Source organism: Cuculus canorus, chromosome 3 (assembly GCF_017976375.1).
Source record: "Cuculus canorus isolate bCucCan1 chromosome 3, bCucCan1.pri, whole genome shotgun sequence".
Taxonomy (NCBI): Eukaryota; Metazoa; Chordata; class Aves; order Cuculiformes; family Cuculidae; genus Cuculus; species Cuculus canorus.
Genome location: NC_071403.1, coordinates 19822441 through 19844483, shown reverse-complemented (window position 1 = coordinate 19844483; position 22043 = coordinate 19822441). Strand labels below are relative to the sequence as shown.

General features: G+C 37.4%; 1 protein-coding gene across 1 annotated transcript in view; it reads left to right on the top strand.

Moving 5' to 3' along the window:
• UBE3D (ubiquitin protein ligase E3D) overlaps positions 1 to 22043 on the top strand; it is an 85553-nt gene that overhangs the window by 6425 nt on the left and 57085 nt on the right. The window contains exons 4-8 of the mRNA XM_054062892.1: positions 3994 to 4225; positions 8888 to 8957; positions 11445 to 11514; positions 12326 to 12434; positions 17622 to 17791. Coding sequence (XP_053918867.1) covers positions 3994 to 4225; positions 8888 to 8957; positions 11445 to 11514; positions 12326 to 12434; positions 17622 to 17791 — 651 coding nt within the window. The remainder of the gene's footprint in view (positions 1 to 3993; positions 4226 to 8887; positions 8958 to 11444; positions 11515 to 12325; positions 12435 to 17621; positions 17792 to 22043) is intronic.

Sequence of the window (22043 nt, the reverse complement as noted above, 5' to 3'; positions counted from 1 at the left end):
CATTGTAGAGTAGTGAAACTTGCTTTCTAAAGGTATTGCACTTGTATACTTTGGCCTCTGAGTAGGCGTTCCCTGAATTTCAGTGCATCACATTGATATGCATGGAGTTTGTCTTTTGGTTGTGCATCCCATAACGTCATACAGTCAAAATTTTTGAGAAGGCATGTTCATGGCTTTTTGCCTGGCATTTCTCCTTGCAGGTAGCCTCTGAGTCACTTGAATGTTATCAATAAAAGAATATTGATTAAGAAAACTTTCTGTTCCAGTATTTACAGAAGGAAGATAGTAGCGTAGTCAGTACTTTTGGCTACAGAATTCATGTGTTGGTCTCTCCAGGCAGAGCGTGTATGGCAGTGGCATCGCAGGCCATGGGACCAAAAGGAAATTAGAGGACTGTGTGAGAGACAACTTATTAAAATGTGAATTGCTAGGAAAGGATCTTTAATTAGAAAAATGTGCCATCTAGAAAATTATACCTTTGAGAAGAAATTGAAAGCAATGGGATTTAGTTTAGATGAAGCTGTGGAGAGGACGTGAGACTCTTCCAATATGCAAGAACTTTGTAAAGAAGGTGTCAGTACTCTTCAGTTGGAGCAAGAGGAATTAGGTTAAAATAAAAAAAAAAAAAACAACAACACAAACCATACCTATTCTGCAGCTTATTCTTTAACTGTTAAGAGACTGCATAGGAAGCCATCATTTTAAAAACTAGAATAGAGAAATATATTAGGAACAGTTTAAATGTAAGTGATCCTTCCTTGATGCAAGAAAAGACACACTCTACTTTTTCTGAAATCCCCTGGCTTAATCTGTTTCCTTCCGTGAATCTGGTAGCTCTTCCCGTGTTAGGATAATGCTCTTTGATTCTTCTCCATTACCTTCACGTTACCCACTTTAGAGGAAGTGATTAGATTTCTTCATTCCATGATTTAAGAGCTGCAAAGAATTTGGGATACTTTCTCTCCTTCCAGTTAGGCTAAGTGTAGCTCATATAAAATAACTCTTCAAGGCTTTATTTCTGGCATGAAGAAATTCTTAAAGGGAATGCTTAAAGGAATATTGTGAAAAAAAAAGAATTCATAAATCAACTGGTAGGCAATAAACCTTTTCCTTAGTCCAAATGTCAAGAGTTTGTACTCCATAAGCGTTCTATTGAAAAACTGATATCAGGGGAAATCTTCAAATTATATGTTTCCTACATAAACAGCTTTAAGCATGACAAATAGCTGTCAAGCTGGGCTGTCCAAGGTTTGTTAGTAAGTAAATACAGCATACTGCTATTAAAAAAAGTTAATTGGATCTTTTTTCTTTCTCTTTTTCTTTGATGGAACAGAATAGTTATATGTTTAAAATTCTGAAGTCCATTTTACTTCTAGTTTTCGGTATGTTCAATAGATAGAATAGGTTCTTGGATCATTAATAACAGTGTTTGAGATTGTTATAAGACTTAGTCCAATCTTAATAAGGATTTCTATGGTCAAATACTTACATTAGCATGGAAGCCTAAGTAAGGATTGCATCCTTATGGCAGGACTGTTTCAGAATAGTAACTTCTGGCTTTTTAAAATTAAATTTATTACCTAGGCTTCCTCTGTTTAGCGACAGAACTATCTCCGGAAGGAGATTCAGCCTCACTGTATTAGCACTTCAAGAAGGAGAAAGTTTCTCTTAAAGATCCCAATCTAAGACTTGTTTGTTCCTCTCTGACTGTGAAGGCAGCCTAGGTGGCTATCCCAAAGTAGAAACTCAGTTGTTATTAGGAGCAAGTTTGGGGAGATAAGCCCCACTGTGAACTAGGTTTTATTGCTGTATTTAGTAGCCTCAAGTTAGTCAGCACCCAGTAAACATGAAGTTTCTTCGTTTTTTGAGGGTTTGGTTTTTTTTTTTTTTTCTGGAAAGCTGGATTTTTATTAGTATTACATTTTTCTAGTGCTGGCAGTCCAGAGTATGGCTTCCATCCTATGAAGGATGAAAGTCTAAAATATAGTGGAAATGGTGTATTTTCTGCATAGCTCAAAGTTAGGAGGAGTCTTTAGTAATTTCCTGCTGGTTGGAGCACCTGTTTTTGTTGGGCAAGAATTTAAGACCTTGATGCTCTAAACTATGAGAGTAAAGAAAGGGTAATGTAATGAAACTGGACAGCATTAATCTGCAGCTTGAGGTAATCTGTCTTCCCTCCTCCCCCGTATGTAACTCTTGAAAAAAACATTGCTGAGCAATACCAGCTTTTTGTTGCTGTGGCGTAAAAAGCAATATGTAGGGATGAAGGCTTCTTTTTTTTGGTGTGAGTCCAGGTGGTGAAAGTAATTTTATGAGGCTGACAAGTAATCAGCAATTAGGCCAACACCAGAATTAAGGTCCCACAATGGCAGAATTGTGGTTTTATCTGAGGCAATATATAAGACCACAGAGAATGAAAACAGTGAGGGGTGGTGCTGAGAAGTTATCTTATTATGGTGAAGCTGGGTAAGAGGAAGAGTTATTCCAACTTTCATCTGCAGATGGGGCAAGCACAGTTTAAAATGTATTGTAGATCTAGAAAGGAGGTAATTTTTATAAAAGATTTTACTTTCACTCTCCCAACAATACAAAAGGCACAAAGTACAGTGGGAAGAAGCGGCATCTTCAGAAAGGAGTAATATGTAAACTGCAGTAAAGTGATGGTGTTTAATTGTTGATTTAGAAGTTATGTGTTTATTTGCAAAGCAGTACCATAAGCAAAGATGTGTTTACAAATTTTAAGTAAGGAGTAGAATGAAGAAACTCTATGCAAAAGTTTCAGGGAACAGCAGGACAAATGAACAAAAGGAAAGCATTCAAGGAAACTAGACAGAGCAGAAAGTGCTGTTCTGCAACAAACAGGGCATCTAGAAAACTGTTGGGAGAGGTGCAGACTGTTAAAAACATTTCCCATTGTTTTGGTAAAAGGCCTGTATTTCTTCCCAGTGCAATAGCTTTCTAGGAGACACGGATTACAGAAAGTGTAAATATGTGGACAGTATCCATTGATAATTCTACATTCTTAACAAAAACTCATGTGGTGTGACCACAACAGCTATAGGAACTTTAGGCAGAGAAGTATTGACCACTCATTCATGATGACGAAGCAGGTATTTATGTTGCCACATGCATATATTCTAGCTTTAAGAGTGTATTTTACAACTCAAAGCAGTGATTCCAAACCTTGGCTTATAAAATCTTCCAGCAATGTGTGTAACCAAACAAAGCAAGTTAAAAGCAACACTGATGAAAGCAAAGTCTGATATTGCCTGGAGCAGTCTCCTTGGTCCATACAGCTGCCTAGGAGAAAGGGATGGTTTTTTTTTCCTGTGTGACATCTGACAGTTGAATCTGAATCTATATTCAAATATTATCCTTTTTTAAAAAAAATGAGGATTTACTGTAGTATCTTTGTCAGGATTTAGCTGTTTCAAAGTCTGATGTCTGACTTTGAGTGGCTTCAAAGGACATGTCCTCCTCTTCTGTGGTAGGAGTCTGTTTCTGGTTGTTTGAGATTTTTTTACATCAACATTTCATAGAATCATAGAATCACCAGGTTGGAAAAGACCTCTTGGATCATCGAATCCAGGTGCAAGGTAACTTGTGAGGTTTTTCGTGTGAGGGAACTTCACAAGAAGTAATAATAAATATAGTTGCAAAACACCCATTGTTATATCTTTCATTACTAGTAGAACTGTTTTATTTTTGCCATGTGATTCATTCCAAGCGAGGATTATGCCAAGTTCTGCCTTGTAATCATTGGAGATTCACCCTTGGGAAATGCTTCATCACAAACTTGGCAGCAAATGCTCAGCCATTGCTTTCTCAGAATTCATCCAAAGACTGAAAGGAGAGTCAAGCGCTTCCTTTTGAAAAAACGCTGTATTCCTCTCTGGCCCCACCACCTCACCTTTTTGTAAGGAGTCTAAACTCCTTTTAGTGTCTTAGAAAAATAATACAATATATTGGATTTTTTTTCTTCTTTCCTCTTAGGAAATTCTGCAGAGTTCTTCCTCTACCAAGTGAAAACTGGAGTGCTTTAGTTGATGAGTGGTGTTGCCACCCTGACCCCTTTGCCAGAAGCACTTTGCACCCTCAGCCTGATGATTGTTTTCTTGGAGACACTTTTTTTCTGTTGAATTCAGGAAATGAATTACATGTGCCTGAATCTTCCACGTACTGCTCAGAGACTGGACACCATGCTTCTCAGAGTGGCTCCAACTTGGTAAATTATTTTGTTTGAATAATTCTCAAGGGAATGTATTCGGACTTCTTTCATTATGAAACTTTTTTGTCACCAGTTTATTTACCTTGTATGTATCACAGAGCTGTTTTGAAGTTCACAGGGAGTTGTTGACATCCAATTGTATAGAAGCCAGAAAATATTTGAAGCTATGAATTAAAATTTCTAAGGAACGCACTGTGGTCTTGATATTGCACTAGATATGAAAGAAGAACTTCTTCCTATAAACTGCATTGGAAACAATTTCTTTAAGCAGTTCTAAGCCCCGATATTTCCGGCAAAAAGTATCTTAAGTGAAGGAAATCAACATTTAGTGATATAATGTCTGTAATGGGTTAGGTGTTTATCAAAGGGTAGTCGAGGTAAGAATGAGGAAACTGGAGTAACAATGCTTTTTCTTCTCAGGCTGTCAATGGGTGCATGACCTTAAATATAATCAAAGGAAGGTGTAATTTTTTTTTTCCTTCCTTTCTTTTATTTCAGCTTTAGACAGACTTGAAAAAAACAATATGTGTTTTGGGTTTAGATGTGGCTGCCTTACAGTCTTAGAACATAGTAAGGAAATGGAGTTTGTTTAAGTGCTCTGTCTAGTGAAAGGGACCTCAAACCCAGGTTATAACCAACTCTTCATGTTGGTGTTTCTTGAGGTGTTACAGGAGGGGATAGATCCATCAGCTGCGTCTCTAGGAAGAAGGCCATAATTTGGCCATCATTGCCCAGGAAGAAAACATTTGCAGGGATACCGATGTTTCAGTGAGGGGATAAAACCAATGATGAAAGAAAACCTATGCAGAAAGAAAATCCGGTGCTTTACACATCTTGTAAATTTAGTACTTGTACAAAAGTTCAAGCAATAATCGTTTATTCTACTAGAAAAGCATCCAGGAACTTAGTTCAACAAAGCCTGTATTTCCATAAAGCCTTTTCAGTTAATATACTGCTTGTCTGTATTTGTGTAGACAAAAGTTGGGCCTGCAGATACCATCTTTTTTTTCCAGTACCATACATTACACTTAATTACTGAAATCCTTTACATGGGAACTGTTGCTGCTTTGGCGATTTATGTCCTGTAACAGCTCATAACTTGCTTTGTAGAGGTTCTCAATGTTAAACTTTTAATCTGATGAGAAGTAACTCTGGAGACCCCGATTCCTGCTACTGCTGCTTATCATCATTAGGAATTTGGATTATCCCCAGTTAAAATCACTGGGATTCTCGCAATTCAGTGGTTATTGGTATAATGCATCCAGGCAAGCCATCTGCTTGGGAACAGTTCTGCCCTGCGGTCCATATCTGCAGGTCTTGCAGATGTGGGCCCTTTGGTTTCTTGTTCCATTGTTCTTTGAAAAGCAGGATATGGGGAGGTAAGAATAAGAAATAATGCTCTGAAAGGATATCAGCATGGGAGAAGCAGATTAATTTGGATTAACTCTGTGGCAACTGGAGTTATTTCTTTTAAGTATGCTTAAGAAGGATGCTGAGCAGAAGATTCCGAATTTCCAAGAGGACAATGCTTTCTGCCAGAGATCTCCAAACTGAATTATCTCCCATTTCATTAGTCTCAAAAGAGATCTTAGATCAATGGGAACAAAGATGGGAAGAGGCAGGGTGCGTGGAGTTCGTATTGCAGCCCACAGGCAGGGGACCAGTCTGCCCAACACACTTCTTCAATAAATCAAAGAGAATGTTTTCCAGAAAAGGATTGTTTTTCAGGCAGAAACTATGTGGGCCGAAGTTGCTACTGAGTTCTGGGTCAAAGCAGGATAACTACAGAACTTTTGAGTGAGGGAGGATGCTATTTTCTGTCAGAGGTGTTCAATAGTAGTTTAGTGTAATTAATTTTCATGTTTGCTTCCTCAACCTTGCATTGAAGTTAAGAATTCTTTCCTTGTTTGTGTAAAATCACTTTCTGTATATTTCACACTCGCAATGAATTCTCATTTCTGTGTTTGCTAATTTTCAGCATCACTCTTGCCAAGCAAATGAGCAAAACTGTAAGGTCCAGCAGAAACTGGACTAATAAAGAAAAAGCCCTTATATTGAAACAGAAAATCTTTCCATAATATGTGTAACAGAAAGTTACAGGCAAGATAGATTGCTATTGGCATAAATGTTCTCATTTCAGAGAATATTGTTGCAGCCTGCCCCAGTATGAAAGTTGTTTTTTAATTGCATTGCAGTTCTTTGAGAAGTGTTTGCATATGACCAAAATAGTCGCTGGAATGTACCAGAGATGCTTAAACAATCTTTTCCAGCCTCCAGTGGGACCAAGACAGCATCCCTCCATTGCAAATATTTTTCTCACATCTATTAGTCTCCCAGCGTAACATAGTTTTTAAATGTCACATGGTCTTGCAGCATCCTAATAGTATCTCTTGGGGAAAATACTTTCCTTGACACCATATCAGGGATCCTTAGGAATAGAAACAGAAAATATTAGGCTGATGATCCATCTCCATCTGCAGATTGCCAGCAGCTGCAAGTTGTCAAGTAGATATATTGATTTAATTAGTCTGGCTAAAACTATCACTTTTTCTGTTGAAGCATGATACAAGTTAGCAGTGCTTTTTAGGTACCATACCGCACAGTTCTCAGCTAACACCTGTAACTGTAGTCAGGAAAAAGCATTCAAGTTATAGCTATCAAGGAAGTACTGTATGTGAGGGAAGTGGGGCTGTTCAGCCTGCAGAATAGGAGGCTGAGGGGACACCTTGTTACTTTTTACAACTGCCTGAAAAGAGATTGAAATGAAGCAGGTGTTGGTCTCTTCTCCCAAGCAACAGGCAACAGGATGAGTGGAAATGGCCTCAAGTTGTGCCAGGGGAGGTTTAGGATGGATAGTAAGAAATAATACTTCACTTTACTTTTTTGTAAATAATTTTGTGATGTGATAGGCCACAGAGCACCACTTTTTGTTCCGGACATCAGTCTGACACATCGTCATATATTTTAAAATTTGAATACTAAAGTGTATGATAGTGGTGATGAAGAAAAACTGTTCTCCCTGAAGAGTGCATGTGTGTTCACTCCAGTTGGAATCTATGGGAACAGTTGCCAGCTTTTACGAAGGTTACAGAAAAAGATAAATCTTGAGTTTTTTTCCCTCAGCTAGTTTAATCTATGCTAAATTTAGATATTACTTTTGTAGGCATGTGCTGCAATATGATTTCTCAAGTTGATAGTGACTTGTTTGGAGTTATAAACCAAGCTAATAAAACAGTAGTTGTTTAATTACACTTGGGTATTTTTATGCGCTGTATACTGGATGAACAGTTATAAAGGTGGTTATGGAAAGACCACATGTAAAAATCTAATTTAGGTATCTTCTCATTATGTTCTCAGGATTTCTAGCTCCAGAAGGGTTTATTAACCCAGGAGCATCATTGTGGTTGTATATATATGCTATTTCCACACCAGAGCTGTACTGTGCTACACTCAGCTCAATAAGCCCATGCAGAACCAGTTCTGGAGTTTACCCTTTGGATTAAAGTAAGAGTTGTGCTTGCTTGTATCTTTATACTGATACTGAATTTAAATATTGACACTGGAATTAGTAGGAGTGTTGCTAGGGCAGATCACAAGTTCATCCAGAAATGAGATCTTTTTCAATGAGCAGTAGTGGTTGCATAAGAATAAGGCCAGTATTGGGTGATATATTTACCAGTGTGGAGACTTCTTGAACTAGATGTTACTATTCACATTTTTTATTTTTAATAAGTCCCTGGTGAAAATTGCTTCCTCTGAATTTCTGAAGAATTCCTGAACTTATGTATACTTTTAATATGAAGAATAATTTTCTGCAGTGAGTACCAATCTGTGTTATGTGTTGCGTGACAAATACCTTCCTTTTCTTTGGTACAAACCAGGTTATAACTTCATAGCATGAGCTACAAGGACAAATGTTTTTTTTTACTCTTCTGCTTTTCCTTAATATTCGTGATTTTATTTATCTTAATGATACCCCTCAGTTTACTGTTTCTCACACTTTCACCTGTCACTTATGTTCCCTTGGCACATATAAAACTGTATTTCACATCTGACAATTATTCTTTGTCAATACCTTTTCTGTTCCTGCTTTAATTGAGGGAGAAGAGTTGTTCAAGAACAGAATCCACCTGTAACATCATGCTATGTTGTGTTCTTCAGCTGTTTCCTAGTAATTCAAAATACTCTGGACATTTTCTGCTCTCTGCTGAGCAATGAACTGATATTTCTATAAAACTGTCTACCGTGGCTAGAACTCTTTACTGAATGGTGGTAGTCACATTGTAGCATAATATTTTATGAATGTATTTTGGAATACTTCTTTTCATGTGCATTATTTTGCCCTTTTCAAAATAGAATTTACCTTGTCACTTTATCATCCAGTCAGTCAATATTATGAGATTCTGCTGTTAGGTATTACAGATCGTGCTGTGTGGCCAGTATGTATTGCCAGGTTTTCAAACTAGTATGAAACTTGCAAGCAAGTTGAAGTGTAGAAAGCTGAAATAAGTAGTGAATGCAAATCCGTTTGTATGTAAACATAAAGAAACCAGAAACAAGCACAAAGTTCACTGTCTACTCTGGAGGGTCTGTTTAAATTATACATTCCTTTTTCAGAATAACTGAGTGATATTTAAATGACATTTCTTTCTTCTACAGAAATCGAAGGAAAATACCCGAGTAATTTGTAAGCGCTGCAAGACAATGTTGGGAGAAACAATATCATCAGGTATGGGACGTACAAGCCAAACTAGACTGTATCTGCTGTTGAGCACTGGAGGTTAAAAACTCTGGAGGAAAGTATTTTATCAGTAGGTTGCAGGGCTGGTTCCTGTGTGTTTGTTTCATTCCCTTCTGGAACAGATGAGGTTGCTTCCACTGTTAGACCTTGACAATGATTTGACAGGCCTGACAGACCTTGACAGGCATTTTCCTCATCCTTGTTTCTGTGGTGTGTTTGGCAAATTCCAGAGCTTTGGAAGACTAGATGCGTGATTCCAGTTTACTAGGAATCCCAGTAAAAAAAAAAGGAGAAATGCCAGGTTGTTTCTTTTGCTGTCAGTCCTGCAGAATATTTGAAAGGTTAATTCAGTACTTGATCGACACGGAACTAGAAACCAAAGATGTGATTTCTGACATCTAGCCTAGTTTCTTGGAAGGAAGCATTGTCAAAGAAAAAGGTTATCTCTTATCATCATCTGAATGATGAGAGTGTTGGTTTAAAAGCTGTCATTATACTGAATCAATAGGATTTAGCTGAAGTAGGATAAAGATGAGTCTCTGGTTGTTTTTACAATGTCGTTGTTAACAGGAGAGAAGCAGTGGTAAAACTGTTACTAGCATGGTTCATTCTTTCATTCTCCCTCTATTCCACTGCATCAGTCAGTGTGAGCTTGGCTTAGCTCAGAGATCTGGAGAATATAAGAACTTACAGGAAATGCAAAGCCTGTTTACTAAATAAGTCATGAGGAGGCGCAAGACAAAAAACCTTCTGTAACGAAAGGTTTCGATTGTCCTCTACAGGGATCTGAACAGTACAGAGGCTTTAATAAAACCAAATTTACGGTAAGATCTCTTGAAAGCTTCCAAAGCAGGTTGTGACTTTCGGAAAGCCGTGGTTGGAAAAGAGCTTCACAAATCATCAAGAATGATGGATACCATAGTCTAAGCCTTCAGATGTGATCAGTGGGTATGGGAAAAGGCAAATGTTCTGTAGATAAGCAAATATGTGTGGGGATTTGGTCTGCATTTGGTCATGTACACTGTACATGGCTGAAGTTAGATAGCATGTCCATTGGTTTGATGAGTTTCTTCAGTACTGTGGGAAATTTATGCAGCGATCAAAGAACAGACAAAAAATAACTAACCAGAGATGTATGGTGTAAGTCTAGCCTGAACCGTCTCTGAGAAGAGACTAGAGAGCAGACTTGACTGTCGTGCTTTGGTGCTTCCTCTTAGGCAGATATCAGTGCCTTGAAGATAAAGCTGGATTAGAGTGGTGAAGCTGTGGAGTCCAGATTTGGTTTTGAAATTCCCCTGTTGGCTATTTCTTACCCCGACTCTATCCCCATATACTCGTATGATTTTTTTTCTGGTGAAACCCTACGTTCTAGCTCTCTGCAAGCAAACATCTCCTTAATTCCCAATACCCTTGCAGCAGTAGCACCAATTCCTTACTCAGTGTAACAGCTGGGGAGCTAGAGTAACTGAATTGGCTTCTTTTCCTCCTTTCTCCCAGGGCTAGGCACAGCGTGGAGCAGACTAAAATTAAACTCAGAGGTAAAATATGATTTCCTAACAGTGAAGATAATTAAAAAAAGTGTAGTACTTATCTGGAGAAAGGGTAGAATTACTAAGCCTTTGGAATCTTTAAAACAGATTGTCTTTCTGAAATGCTTGCTTTCATCCAGTTTTCATGGTGTGCGTGTGGACAGAGATCAGATGAGGCAATTGCTTCCACACTTAAAACTTATGGAACTGATGAATCTTTACTGTTGTTCACATGCTAAGACTTAGTGCAATGATGTTTTTACTTTGTATGCTTAACCTGTTGTGCTGGCCCTCTGGTCAGGCTGTGCACGTAGCATAGACCTAGAGCTTCAGTACGATCATCTTTGAACTGATTTTACTGATGGGATTTAATTCTGTACTCAAACACTTCCGTTTAGTCTTTAAGTCTGTCTTAATGGAGATTTTGGGGAGCAGATAGATTAGAACTCTGAATGTGTGCAGTGTTATTGTTCAATTAGTGCGATTTTTGGAAAGTTCTATTCTGCCCTGGAGAAAAGAAAAAAAATATTCCACTGTATGTGCTGTTATTAAAACTGTCTCTTGTGATTCACTGCAGCATTACTGAGCAGCAGTGGGTATTAAAATACATATGTGAGCTATGCTTACCTCAATGCTTTAGGAAAGCTCTTTCAATTGAGCTCTTTCTTGCTTCATTTCAAGATGATTGTTCCCAGCATTAAACAAGCATCAATATGAGTGACAAATTGCTGATCATGTAATTAGCTCAGAGCAGTGTTCTTCTGGCAATATGTTTTCTGCTGTTGGTTGCTTCTCCGACCACAAACCAAACAGAATTTGACCATCTGCTGCACCTCTTAGTTGAGTGCTTAACAGAAATTTAATTAATATAGTGATACACTTACTCTCAGTCTACTTTTAACAAGTCCGTTGTTATGTTGTACTTGAAAAATGTCTGTCATTTTAGATACGATGAAATATTATGTCACTGAGGTGATTATTCAACCATCTGAGGGAAGTTTCAGCCCAACACCAAGGTAACAAATAAAAATTAAAAAATCTGATAATTTCCTCAGTTTTCCCTTTTAGAAAGGATGCTAGAAATGCACTAACATTTCATTTTCTTGAATAATTGCATATAATAACAAAATGCTATCAAATTTTCTGTAATGGCCATACGATTAAGCATTTTAAAGATCATGTAGTCTGAGTTCATTCATGTACAATTTTGTTTGCTTGTCTTTGAGTGTGTTTGTGTGTAATGGAGGAGCGAGATTGTGTATAATCTGTCGTAGTATCTCACTATTTAAGTCATAAGCCAAAATCCTATACTTATTTTGAAACATTTAAGTATACATACTGTCTGTTAATTATAGAAATGGAAGCCTACATTACGTGAAGTAATTCAATAATGCTTAAATGTCTAATTGGAAGTGAAATTTCTGAATTTTCAAGTAATTCACTTTGAAGTTAAGACTAACATGAAATAGGAGCTGATGTAACTATGTACTATGCATTAGTCACGGTTCTTTCCTTTTGTGAAGTATATTTGAAATATGTGCATCATTCTGAACTCTGTGTTCATATTTGTAAAGTATAACAGGAAAAATCTTTTATTCAGCATTTGACATTTGGTGTGGTCAAAACAAAGGATGTGGATTAATTTAGGCTGATTTATTACAAGAATCCTGTAGCAGGACATAGAAAGTTGTTGGTTTTGAGTGATAGAAAGATAATGAAACCCCATCTGAATGAAAGGTTGTATGCTTGTACTACGTTGGTATGAATGACTTTGCCCATGCAATTTTTACAAAAACAACTCTAAAATGTGGTTAATTCTTAAAACAGGTCTGAATTTGTACAGAGCATGGTTGCTCAGTGTCTTGTGGAATTGTCCTCTGCTAAAAGCACTTTTAGATTCACCGTGAAAGGAGATAATGGAAAAATCTATATTCTGGTAAGTGTTTTTTATTGTTTTAAACTTCATCCTCCTGAAAAAGTTTAACCTATGAATCCCAGCTCCTTGAATGTATTATCTATGCTGTTCGTAAGTGTATGTTTAAAGAAAATTAACAAATTCAAATTCTTGAATTAGTTCTGAAGAGTTGTGTTCAAGTAAAAAATTTCCCCGCATTTTTAAATCTATATAGATGTACAAACAGAAGTTTTCTCTATTAATATGGTAATGAAAGTACTAGAGATGCACCACAAGTAGCACAGAAATAACACTGTGTTTTGTATTCAGAAAATACGGAAAGCTTAAGTTTTTACTTTCTTGCTCCAGTGCTTCCTATCTTTAATCACCAGAAGTTCATCGAATTGTATACCATCTTTCACAAATATTGTCTTAAGTCAGCAGAGACTACTAATGTAGTCAGTGCATTGCATAGCAAAGTCAAGTGCAAACAAAAATAAAATTGCCTATTATACTTAATGTTCTAATGCGGTTAAACTTGGTTAAGCTTGATATTTAAATAGTGACAGCTAAATTCCTCAGACTTATAAGATGGATAGGAATTTAGGTCTGGAATTACCTGAATATTATATGCTTGGTATAACCAGGAATGTTTTCTTTTATGGGTGAACTAAAAATAGGCACAGAATTTGTAATTTTGCAGTTTGTATGAGTAATTCATGGAGGAAAAGATAACAAAAAACATGATTGTAGATTCCTGCCTTTGATAAACCTAGGTACACTTTGTTGGGGTAGGCAATCTAATTAAATAAACTGTTTTATATATGCATTATCCAAAATCTGTAATTTCCAAATATCTATATTGTGAGGTAAATGTATATACATTGCTTTTCAGTAAATTTCAGTGCCAAGATAACATTTATGCAGCCACTGAGAAATACTTCTTTGGTGGTAATAAATAGTCTCATTAGCAGACCTATAATTGTTACTATGTATAATCTAATGGAGGAGTCATTAAAAATTCTAATAATCCTTCCCTTGTAGTTTGTGTTTCCAAGTTACTGAATGTTCTGATTCTTAAGCCTAGTAGCTCATATAGAACAAACTGGTTGTTTTCCAACAGAAGCACCTTGTTCAGTAGATTGCCATTACCCTTAGCCCTCAGTTGCACTCTTGCCAATACACTGATTAGAGGAACAGGCTGAATTACCGTAGGGGCTAGTTTCTGATTGTCATCCCTTCCTCTTCATTAGTGAGTTATTAGTGTTTTTGTTGTGTGTCTTTAGAATCACAAAGCCCTTACTTGTGTCCAGGGTACTGTGTACACACCAACAGGTGTTTGGAGTCATGGGTTAGGACTTAGGACTCAGAGGCCCTGTGGACACAAGTGTAATGTAAGCACTATTTATATTAACGATTGCAAACTGCTAACAGTAAAAAATGTAGGTGCTTGAGGCTGTGAGTGCACAACCACGTTAGACAAGAGGTCTTCTCACTGATGCATCATGGACCAGCTGTCCCGCTTGTTTGTTTTGACGGTGAGCCAAAGATTCTCATTCACAGTGTTTGTGCTTACATACATGAATACACCCAGCTTAGGCTGTGTGTGTGGTCATTAAGGTTAAGGCCTCTCACAAGTCTTTTTAATTGATTTTTTTTTTATACAACAAATATTATGTATACTTATTTTCCTCATTTCCTCTACATGTATCACTTAGTGTTACCAGTTATGGTATTTCAGATACCATAATATGAGTTTCTATTGTTTAAGTTAGTGATAACGAAGTTCCTGAAAGCTATATGCTACTTAATGTGTTTGTTTTTAAATAAATTAAAAAAAGGCATACACAGATTTCTCTGCTCTCTTCACATTCTCTGAAAGATCACTTGCCTCCTGTTTTTACTCCACTATTGAAGAGTTTTCTACCTTGAAGCTGTGTGACTTACAAGCTAAGAACAAGGACAGGAAATGCGTAGTGGAATAGGAGAACCCAAGTAAAATGGTACATTATTGGTCAGCATAGCAGCATCTTTACGGATGTCACTTTTTTCTGTACTATAAAAGGTTAGGCCAGATTGGGTGAGGCGTTGGGGAGCCTGATCTAGTGGGATGACCCTGTCCATGGCAGGGCGGTTGGAACTAGATGATCTTTAAGGTCCTTTCCAACCCTAACTATTCTATGATTCTATAAAAAGATAGATTTGAAATAGGTAAATAAGTAGCTTTGTGGATATATACAGGGATTCATCCCATGGATGGGATCAACCTGGTAAAACCCAAAAAGATAGATCTCTGAAGATCAGAAGGTGTGGAGTTTGGAATATTTGAATACTAACTCCAGTCTTCCAGTACTGAATGGAAGATGTTTTTTTGGAGTTGGATTATGCTGTAAAGTGCTTTGAAAGTAAAGCAGTTTGTATTTCAGGAGAGGGAGAGGGAAGACAGCTCAAGAAAAAAACTGTAGCAAAAAGAGAGATCTGTCAATCAGATACTGATTCTTGGACCATGTCTTGGAGGGTGTGAGCAGAACAAGTCTTCATTTATCAGGGCTGGAGAGAGAGATGATGCAATGATCAAGTTGTGAGATAATGAGTACCTTGTTGAGACTTAAGTACCCAGCTCTCTTTGAGAGCTTTTTTCTTTCTGTATGAGAAAAACCACACCTTTATCTGAACAGTCCGAATGTGAGGACAAAGAAGCTGTAACAAAAGATGTTTGCGTTACTGACCTGTGTGATGACTGTAGCAATGGTAAAGTCTGCAATACTGCCATAACTAAGAAAGATCTAGCAAAGAAGAACAACAGCTTTTTTAAGCCATATTTAATTCAAATTGGTGCCCAAGTGTCCACAAATTGATGCTGGAGACACAGGTTGGGATTTTAGGAAACTGATGACAGAATATAAATCATAGTATTTCACCTGTTTGGATCAATTCCCACAAAGTATCATGGAGATTTGTTGCAACTTTTCTCTGAGGAACATCTTTGAAGCTTATTGACAAAGTGATTTTTTAAAAAAAAGAAGAAAACAAAAAAGCAACAAAAAACCACCACCAAAAAGCCCAAAACACTTTCTCCTGATACTGTAATTTCAGAAAAGGTCATGAGTCTGCACTATGAATTAATTTTAAACTTTATATATATCTATATATCTATATATCTATCTTTCTGTAAAGGTGCTTTTCTTACTTGGGTTAATATGGAAGGAATTTGGTTGTGCAGGCTGTGCTGTACAAAGTGGCAAAGAGGAAGGAAACATGGTACATTATGAGTTACGTAGTTTAAAGCACAGATCAAAATTGGAACTGTGTTAGCCAGAAATAGCATGTATAAACTGTTTTGAGTCAACACATGGAGTATGGGTGAGTGAGTGTTCATTCAGGGCAAGATCAAAAAGAAATTCATGCATGAGGAAAACAAGGAAATAGCCTCAAGAAGCAAATGCAGTTCAGAAGTTGATTTCCCCACAACCAAGTGTCCTTCCACCTGCAAAGAGTCACTTGCTTTCTGTTTTGTTTGCTGAATTATTCATACGGATCTGTTGCATTGCTGTTGAGACAAAGATATACTCTGAACAACTGGTAGAACATTGTCAGATGCCATGTATCAACATTTATGGTAGAAGGAAGTACTTTTCAGATGCACCATGTTGCAGATGAAGTGTTTTGTTTGCTTTCTCTAAAGCAAGTTGCAGAAGCTGCGTTGTTCCCTAGACTAATTTGAAGGATATTCCCCTTCTGAAAAGCATCCCAGGAGGCTTCCTCACAGGGCAGTGTTAATAATTTCAAAAGGAAGGAAATCTGCTTAGTTAAAGTTTAAAGTGTTGGCAGTGGCCTCTGTGTATAGAACACACTTTTCCCTCCCCTCCCCCCATTTTCTGCAACACCTCTTCTACATTTGGCTTAAAGCACTGTGTGTAATGGTCCTAGCTAATGAGGTGTATTTTGCAGTTTAGTCTGTGAGTGTGTACAGTGAGTTACCAGAGCAAAACTGATGAACGACCACTCGCTAAGCCAAGTGCAGTTGCTTGTCATGATTTATATGCATATGCTGAAGTGATTCTCCTCCCATCTCCTCCCAAGACATCTTTATCAATATATCTCATTCCTCCTTTATGAAGCTTCTGCTGTAATATTCTGAGCCTTGGGCTCTGATAAATTGTGACTGTCATAGGCAATTACAACATATACTATGTGTCCTGTTAACGGTGGCTTTCTCTGTCTACAGGGGATATCATATGTCTGCTACCTAACATCATGTAACTTGTTTTACTTGAAGCTCATTAGGTCATGAGAAACAGATTACTCTCCAATGAGCAGCACTGCATAAATCCTGGTTTCTATGATAAATATTTAATATATAAACATTTCATACAGACTTGGGACTTGTAAAAATTGATTTCCATTGGTAAATCAGATCACTTCACTACTGCAGGCTGTGAATAAAGGAAAACCCTGGCTTTTTTGTGTAGTACTTACCATGAAAGCCCTGAATTCAAGTTGAAACAGTGATGCACAATCAAAAAAAGATTAAATGAGATCCATAATGTGATGCAAAAAGTTGAGATATCTCAAAACTCTCCTCGGTAAATATCCCATGAATTGCTGTGAGCAAGTAGTGCTGAAGATTGCCAGTCGCATTATCAAATTTGATAAAAGATTTATTTTCCAAGTAAGGATCTATTACAGCCATTCGTCAATACCAGCCTTCGTTTTAGGCTACATTAATTGTTGTCTTTTTCTTTGCATGTCTTAGCTCTGTCTAGTCAAAACTATCATTCTTTTTCTAAAAATCTTTTATTTTTGGCACTTCTTATGGGCAGCCTTCACTTGTCTTTAGCCTTCACTTGTTCGACGCCATATGCTCAACTCATTCCTAAAAAATGATGAAATTAGAGAAATAATCCATTTGGTGCTGAAACAGACAAAAATGTTTCTTTTGTTACTATCAAAGGGAATGTGCCGCAGCCACAAAAAGAAGCAGCCTCACAGAAATAATGATCTGAAGACTGTGGTAAATCAGGCATCAGTTTATTGTATTAACCTGTTTTTCTTCACTAGCCGCTGTGCAGACTGTGATGAGTAACAAAATATCAATTTCTGTCTGTTAACACTTGATTAGAAACTGTAAGAAAGTGGCTTTCCTATCAGGTGATTTAGGATGAGGGTGAAGGAACAAATTGAAGTTGATGTAATTGACAGTAAAATAAATATTTTTTTCATTTGTAGATATGGCTTTTAAATTCTGATACGTTGCTGGTGGAGTCTTCAGGAAGTTCTTCCTCAAACAGTGTTTCTGCACTGTTTGGAGATATTTTCATGCCTAGTTCTGGACCAGTGGGGACCTGGAATGCTGTCAAAGTCCTTTACCAGCCGTGCACCAAAAACAGGAATAAAGAGTAAGTACAGCATTTTCTGACCTCAGGTTCTGATCTTTGATTTGCTTTGCATTTCAGGGCAACATTATTTCTTTGAGGTGCATTGGACGTCATTGATTTCAGAGATGTATTTCTTTGAAATTGCATAGATTTATTTTTTTTAAGCAAAATGCCAGGGGAACAGTATTTGGTTGCTGTTACAGACTGACAGAATCTAGTTGTTAATTTTTTGCGCTGTAATATTAAAATGTAGACCAAAGCATTATGTTGTTTCTAGGGGCATGTGTAGATAACTTAGATATATAATACAAATATGCTTTATTTTCATTTGTGTGTTTTAACTCATGTTAACTCGCTGCCTTTTAGAGCCTGGTGATTTTTCTGGCTCTGTGGGCAGAAACTGGGAGGATGGTGGTACCATGAATCCCACTGGGGATCAGTGAGTTCTGTCCATATAGTTTGAGAACATGCTGCTCTGCAGCCATAACTCCTGGTGGGGTAATTCAAGGAGAAGGAAAAATTGAGGAGAGATAAGGAGCATGGGGTCACTCCTGAATGGTAAGTTTAGCTAGATCTCCCACTTCACCTTTAATGTCTGTGTTTTGTGTGAAAATCTAATCTAATCTGTCAAGTTATTTATGGAAGTAACACTCTGTGCATTCCCACAGTAAAGAATTAGGAACTCTTTGGTACGGCTGAAACTAAGAGTGTGGAGGTGAGTAGTTACTAGTTTCAGAAATTATACTTGCCCATTCCAGCTTCAGTCTTGACCTTTTTTGCCTTAAAAGTATGCTTTATTTTGCAAGAGAGAGAGCTGTTCACAGGACTGGAATTTGTCTGTTTAATCCAAATTATCTTCACTACTACAGGTACTGTCTGGTGGGTCACAATAAATACGCATAATGGTTATCTCTGTAAACATGGACAATGGATCAAACAGTGTCCCTGTTAAAAGATAGTTGTGCATGCAGCCTAGCAGAATAATATGAATAATGCTATACCAGGATTGCATGCTCTTGGCATATAGCATATCCTCAAAAGGATAGATGCGATTTCAAAGTTCATTGAGTGTTCTGATTAGCCTCTCTGTGTTTAACTTGATCTTGCTTTCATCTCAGTAGTGTCATTATTTAAAAAAGAAACAGGGCTGTGAGTGAATGGGAAAGAGAAGAGATGAGGAAGGTAGTTGGGTACAGTGCCATATAAATGTTTTTCTTGGATGTGTCTATGTCTGCTGAAGCCTCCATAAAGGAGACATTTGATTTCAGCAAGCTTTAAAGTCCATATTATGGAGAAAACACACAGCCTAACATCTTAAGGTGATTATCTGTTGGAGAGCAAATATAAGATAATATCGATGAAGCAGTGGTTCTAGTGTTTGCAGGTGACGGAGTATGATTTTTAGCATAATTTTCTGCTATTGTTTCTGCAGTGATAGAAGAGAAAGCATTGATTTTATATAGGTCACACTTAGTGGTTTGGGTTGTTGTTTTTTCTTTCAACTCTTGGAAAGTAGATGGCATATTTAAAGAGGTATGGGTGTACTTAAAATTTAGAAAACATTCCCTCCAGCCTTGGTCAGTACATGACTAATTTATAACCCAAGACCGCGTCACAGGGACAAGCAAACATTTGCATGTGATTGTAAATATTTTCAATAGAGAGACATTCACCTTACAAGAATGTCTAATTCACCACAATGTTTATCTTGAATGTTTCCAAATGTATCCTTTTTATTTTTCAGACAGATCTAATACTGAACAGCTGAAGTGAACACTGACATAGGGACAGAATGCAAAATTCTAGTTTTTAGAGAGAAGGTCGTACTGCATTAGTAATTTTATTCATGCAAGAGAAAAAAATTACCTTTATTAAAATAGTACCTTCAGAAGTTGGTGTTGTAAAACCTCTGTGATCTAAATTTTACTTAAAGTATTACCATTTAAACTGCTTATTCTTAGAATCGGAGAAGTTGCAAGAACCACTAGCTGCTCTAAAATGAAAAATGCTTCACTTACCACTCATAAGTCTTACAGAAGTGTGACTTACAGTTTTGCTTTTCAAGTTTCAATTTCTTATCCCTGGGAATATTTACCTTCACACACATTTTCTTTGACATGTTATTGAGATAAAGTCATATCTTCGTAGTTGCTTATGTAGTATTCACAAATGCTTTTTTCGAATGCAGTTCTTGGCAGCAGAATTTTACTTTGAGTTTATGTTCAGTTCTTCTCATTTCCTCAGACCTCTTAGAAATCTCTTTTTTCTGAAGATTATTTTGTATTTGTCTTTAGGATTTTGCGTGGAGCAAAAGGCACAACTGAGGCTTTGGTTCTCCTCTGACAGTAACTGACACCTTACCTGATCAGCCCCTGGACTTATATAAAAATAGAGGAGGAATAAGAGAGAGGTTTTTTTTTAAGGTTCAGAAAGCAAAGTAACTGTTGTTTAGTATTGTTTTCCCATTTTTGTATGCCTAGTAGAGAAGAGTAAAAAGGACATTAGCATGTCAGTCTGTTTCCGTTAACTCATTAATCAGCTGGCTTGAAGTACTGCCTGGAAGTGCGCAGTAAGACCGAAGTCTTTCTCTACTGGCCAGGAATGTAAACACAGCAGGAGCAAAAATACCAAACCCAGTACAACTTATTTAATGCAATGTGTTCACATTAAGATCTCAAATATTATTTCAAGAATTCTAAACAAAGTGTGTGAATTCTTGGTCATGCAAATTCCAAATTTTTACATGCCCACATTCTGATAACTATACTTACTTGCTTGTTTCTGTACAGACAATCAGCATTTGAAATAATGCTAAGGTTTCAGATGCCATGATTTGCCCCCCATGAGTAGGGAGCAAGCAAGGATGTCTCCTGTGTAGGAAGCAGTCAGCAAGAGGTCAGCTTGTGACCTAGACCCTAACAGCTGCAATGGTTGCACTCTAATACCCTGTTGCGTGCCAGAGATACTCTTCAGTTGTTTCGAGGCTATGCTTGGGTTCTGTCTGATTCCTGCAGTGCCAGAATCTGATCTGTGCGATGGGAAGGAAAGCACCTTTCTTACCAGTGTGTGCTGCAGAGTGTGTGCTGGGTAACTGGGCCATAGGTTAAGACAGTTTAAGATAAACGAGAAATAGGAGCAGACATAATATCTAAATATAATAACATTATCACACATTTGTAAAACATGAGTGAAGAAATGAAAGAAAATCTGTACTAAGTGTACTTACACAAGCAATAGTTGTCTTTGTCTGAGATAAATATGTGGTTCCATGGCAGCAGTTGAGGTCTCCAGCTGTTTGAAATTCTCCCCTGGCAAGCTACCTCTACTAGGGAGCGCCTGAGCCTGGTGCCTAGTAATTCTCATTCAGGCACCCCCTTTTGAAGTAACCCTTAGGTTCAGATTTCACTTGATTATTTCTCTTGGGCAGAGCATAGTAGCTTTTGTGCATGATCTTTCTTTTCAAGACTCCTAGGATGTCAGGAGAAATTTATGGTCTCACTCCAAAGCTCATTCCCTCTTTATTCAGAGCACGGTTTTGCATTCTTTGTAATTAACATAATGCTTATTTCTCTTCCTCAGGTATGGAGCTGGTTTTTCTCTTGTAATCTAGGAATTTTGTCCTCTGAATGATACTGTGCTTTAGTGAGCAACAGAACTCTCTTTTTGTTGCTTTTTTTTTCTTCCCTCTGGTAAATCATTGGCATATCTATTGCTGTACCTTACATTCAGTATTGCTCTAAATGTTAACAATGCGAAGGAAACAAATGTGAATAGCATAAAAGTTCATGGTTCATTACTGGCTGCCAAGTGATACCAGCCACAATCATAATTATCCCATTTGGAGCGTAGCTGTTTGGGTTGCTGATCCCAAAGCCTACTGTAATAAAACTGTTCTGAATTAGGCTGAATGTTGCTGAGAAGGTGATTACCCCTTGTGTGGCATCTACCTTTTTACCAAAAACATGCTGATTCGTGTTCAATTTGTTGATCTGTGTTTACCATAAGATCCTTTCCAGTAGATTACTGTCTAATAAACAGTCTTCCTCTCTCTCTCTTTTTTTTTTTTTTTTTTTTTTGTGTGCAGTTGTCCTGTGTCAAATCCTACTTACATCCTAATTTTGTTTAGTATCTTTTTCCCTGTAGACTCTGGCCATTTTGGTTTCCAACATATGGCATACTGGTGGCCCTTCTCAGCTTCATGTTGTCTGCGAGTGAAAGAAACATCTCTCTTGTTCCAGTCTCTGGGAACAGTGATTGAGATATGGAATATAAC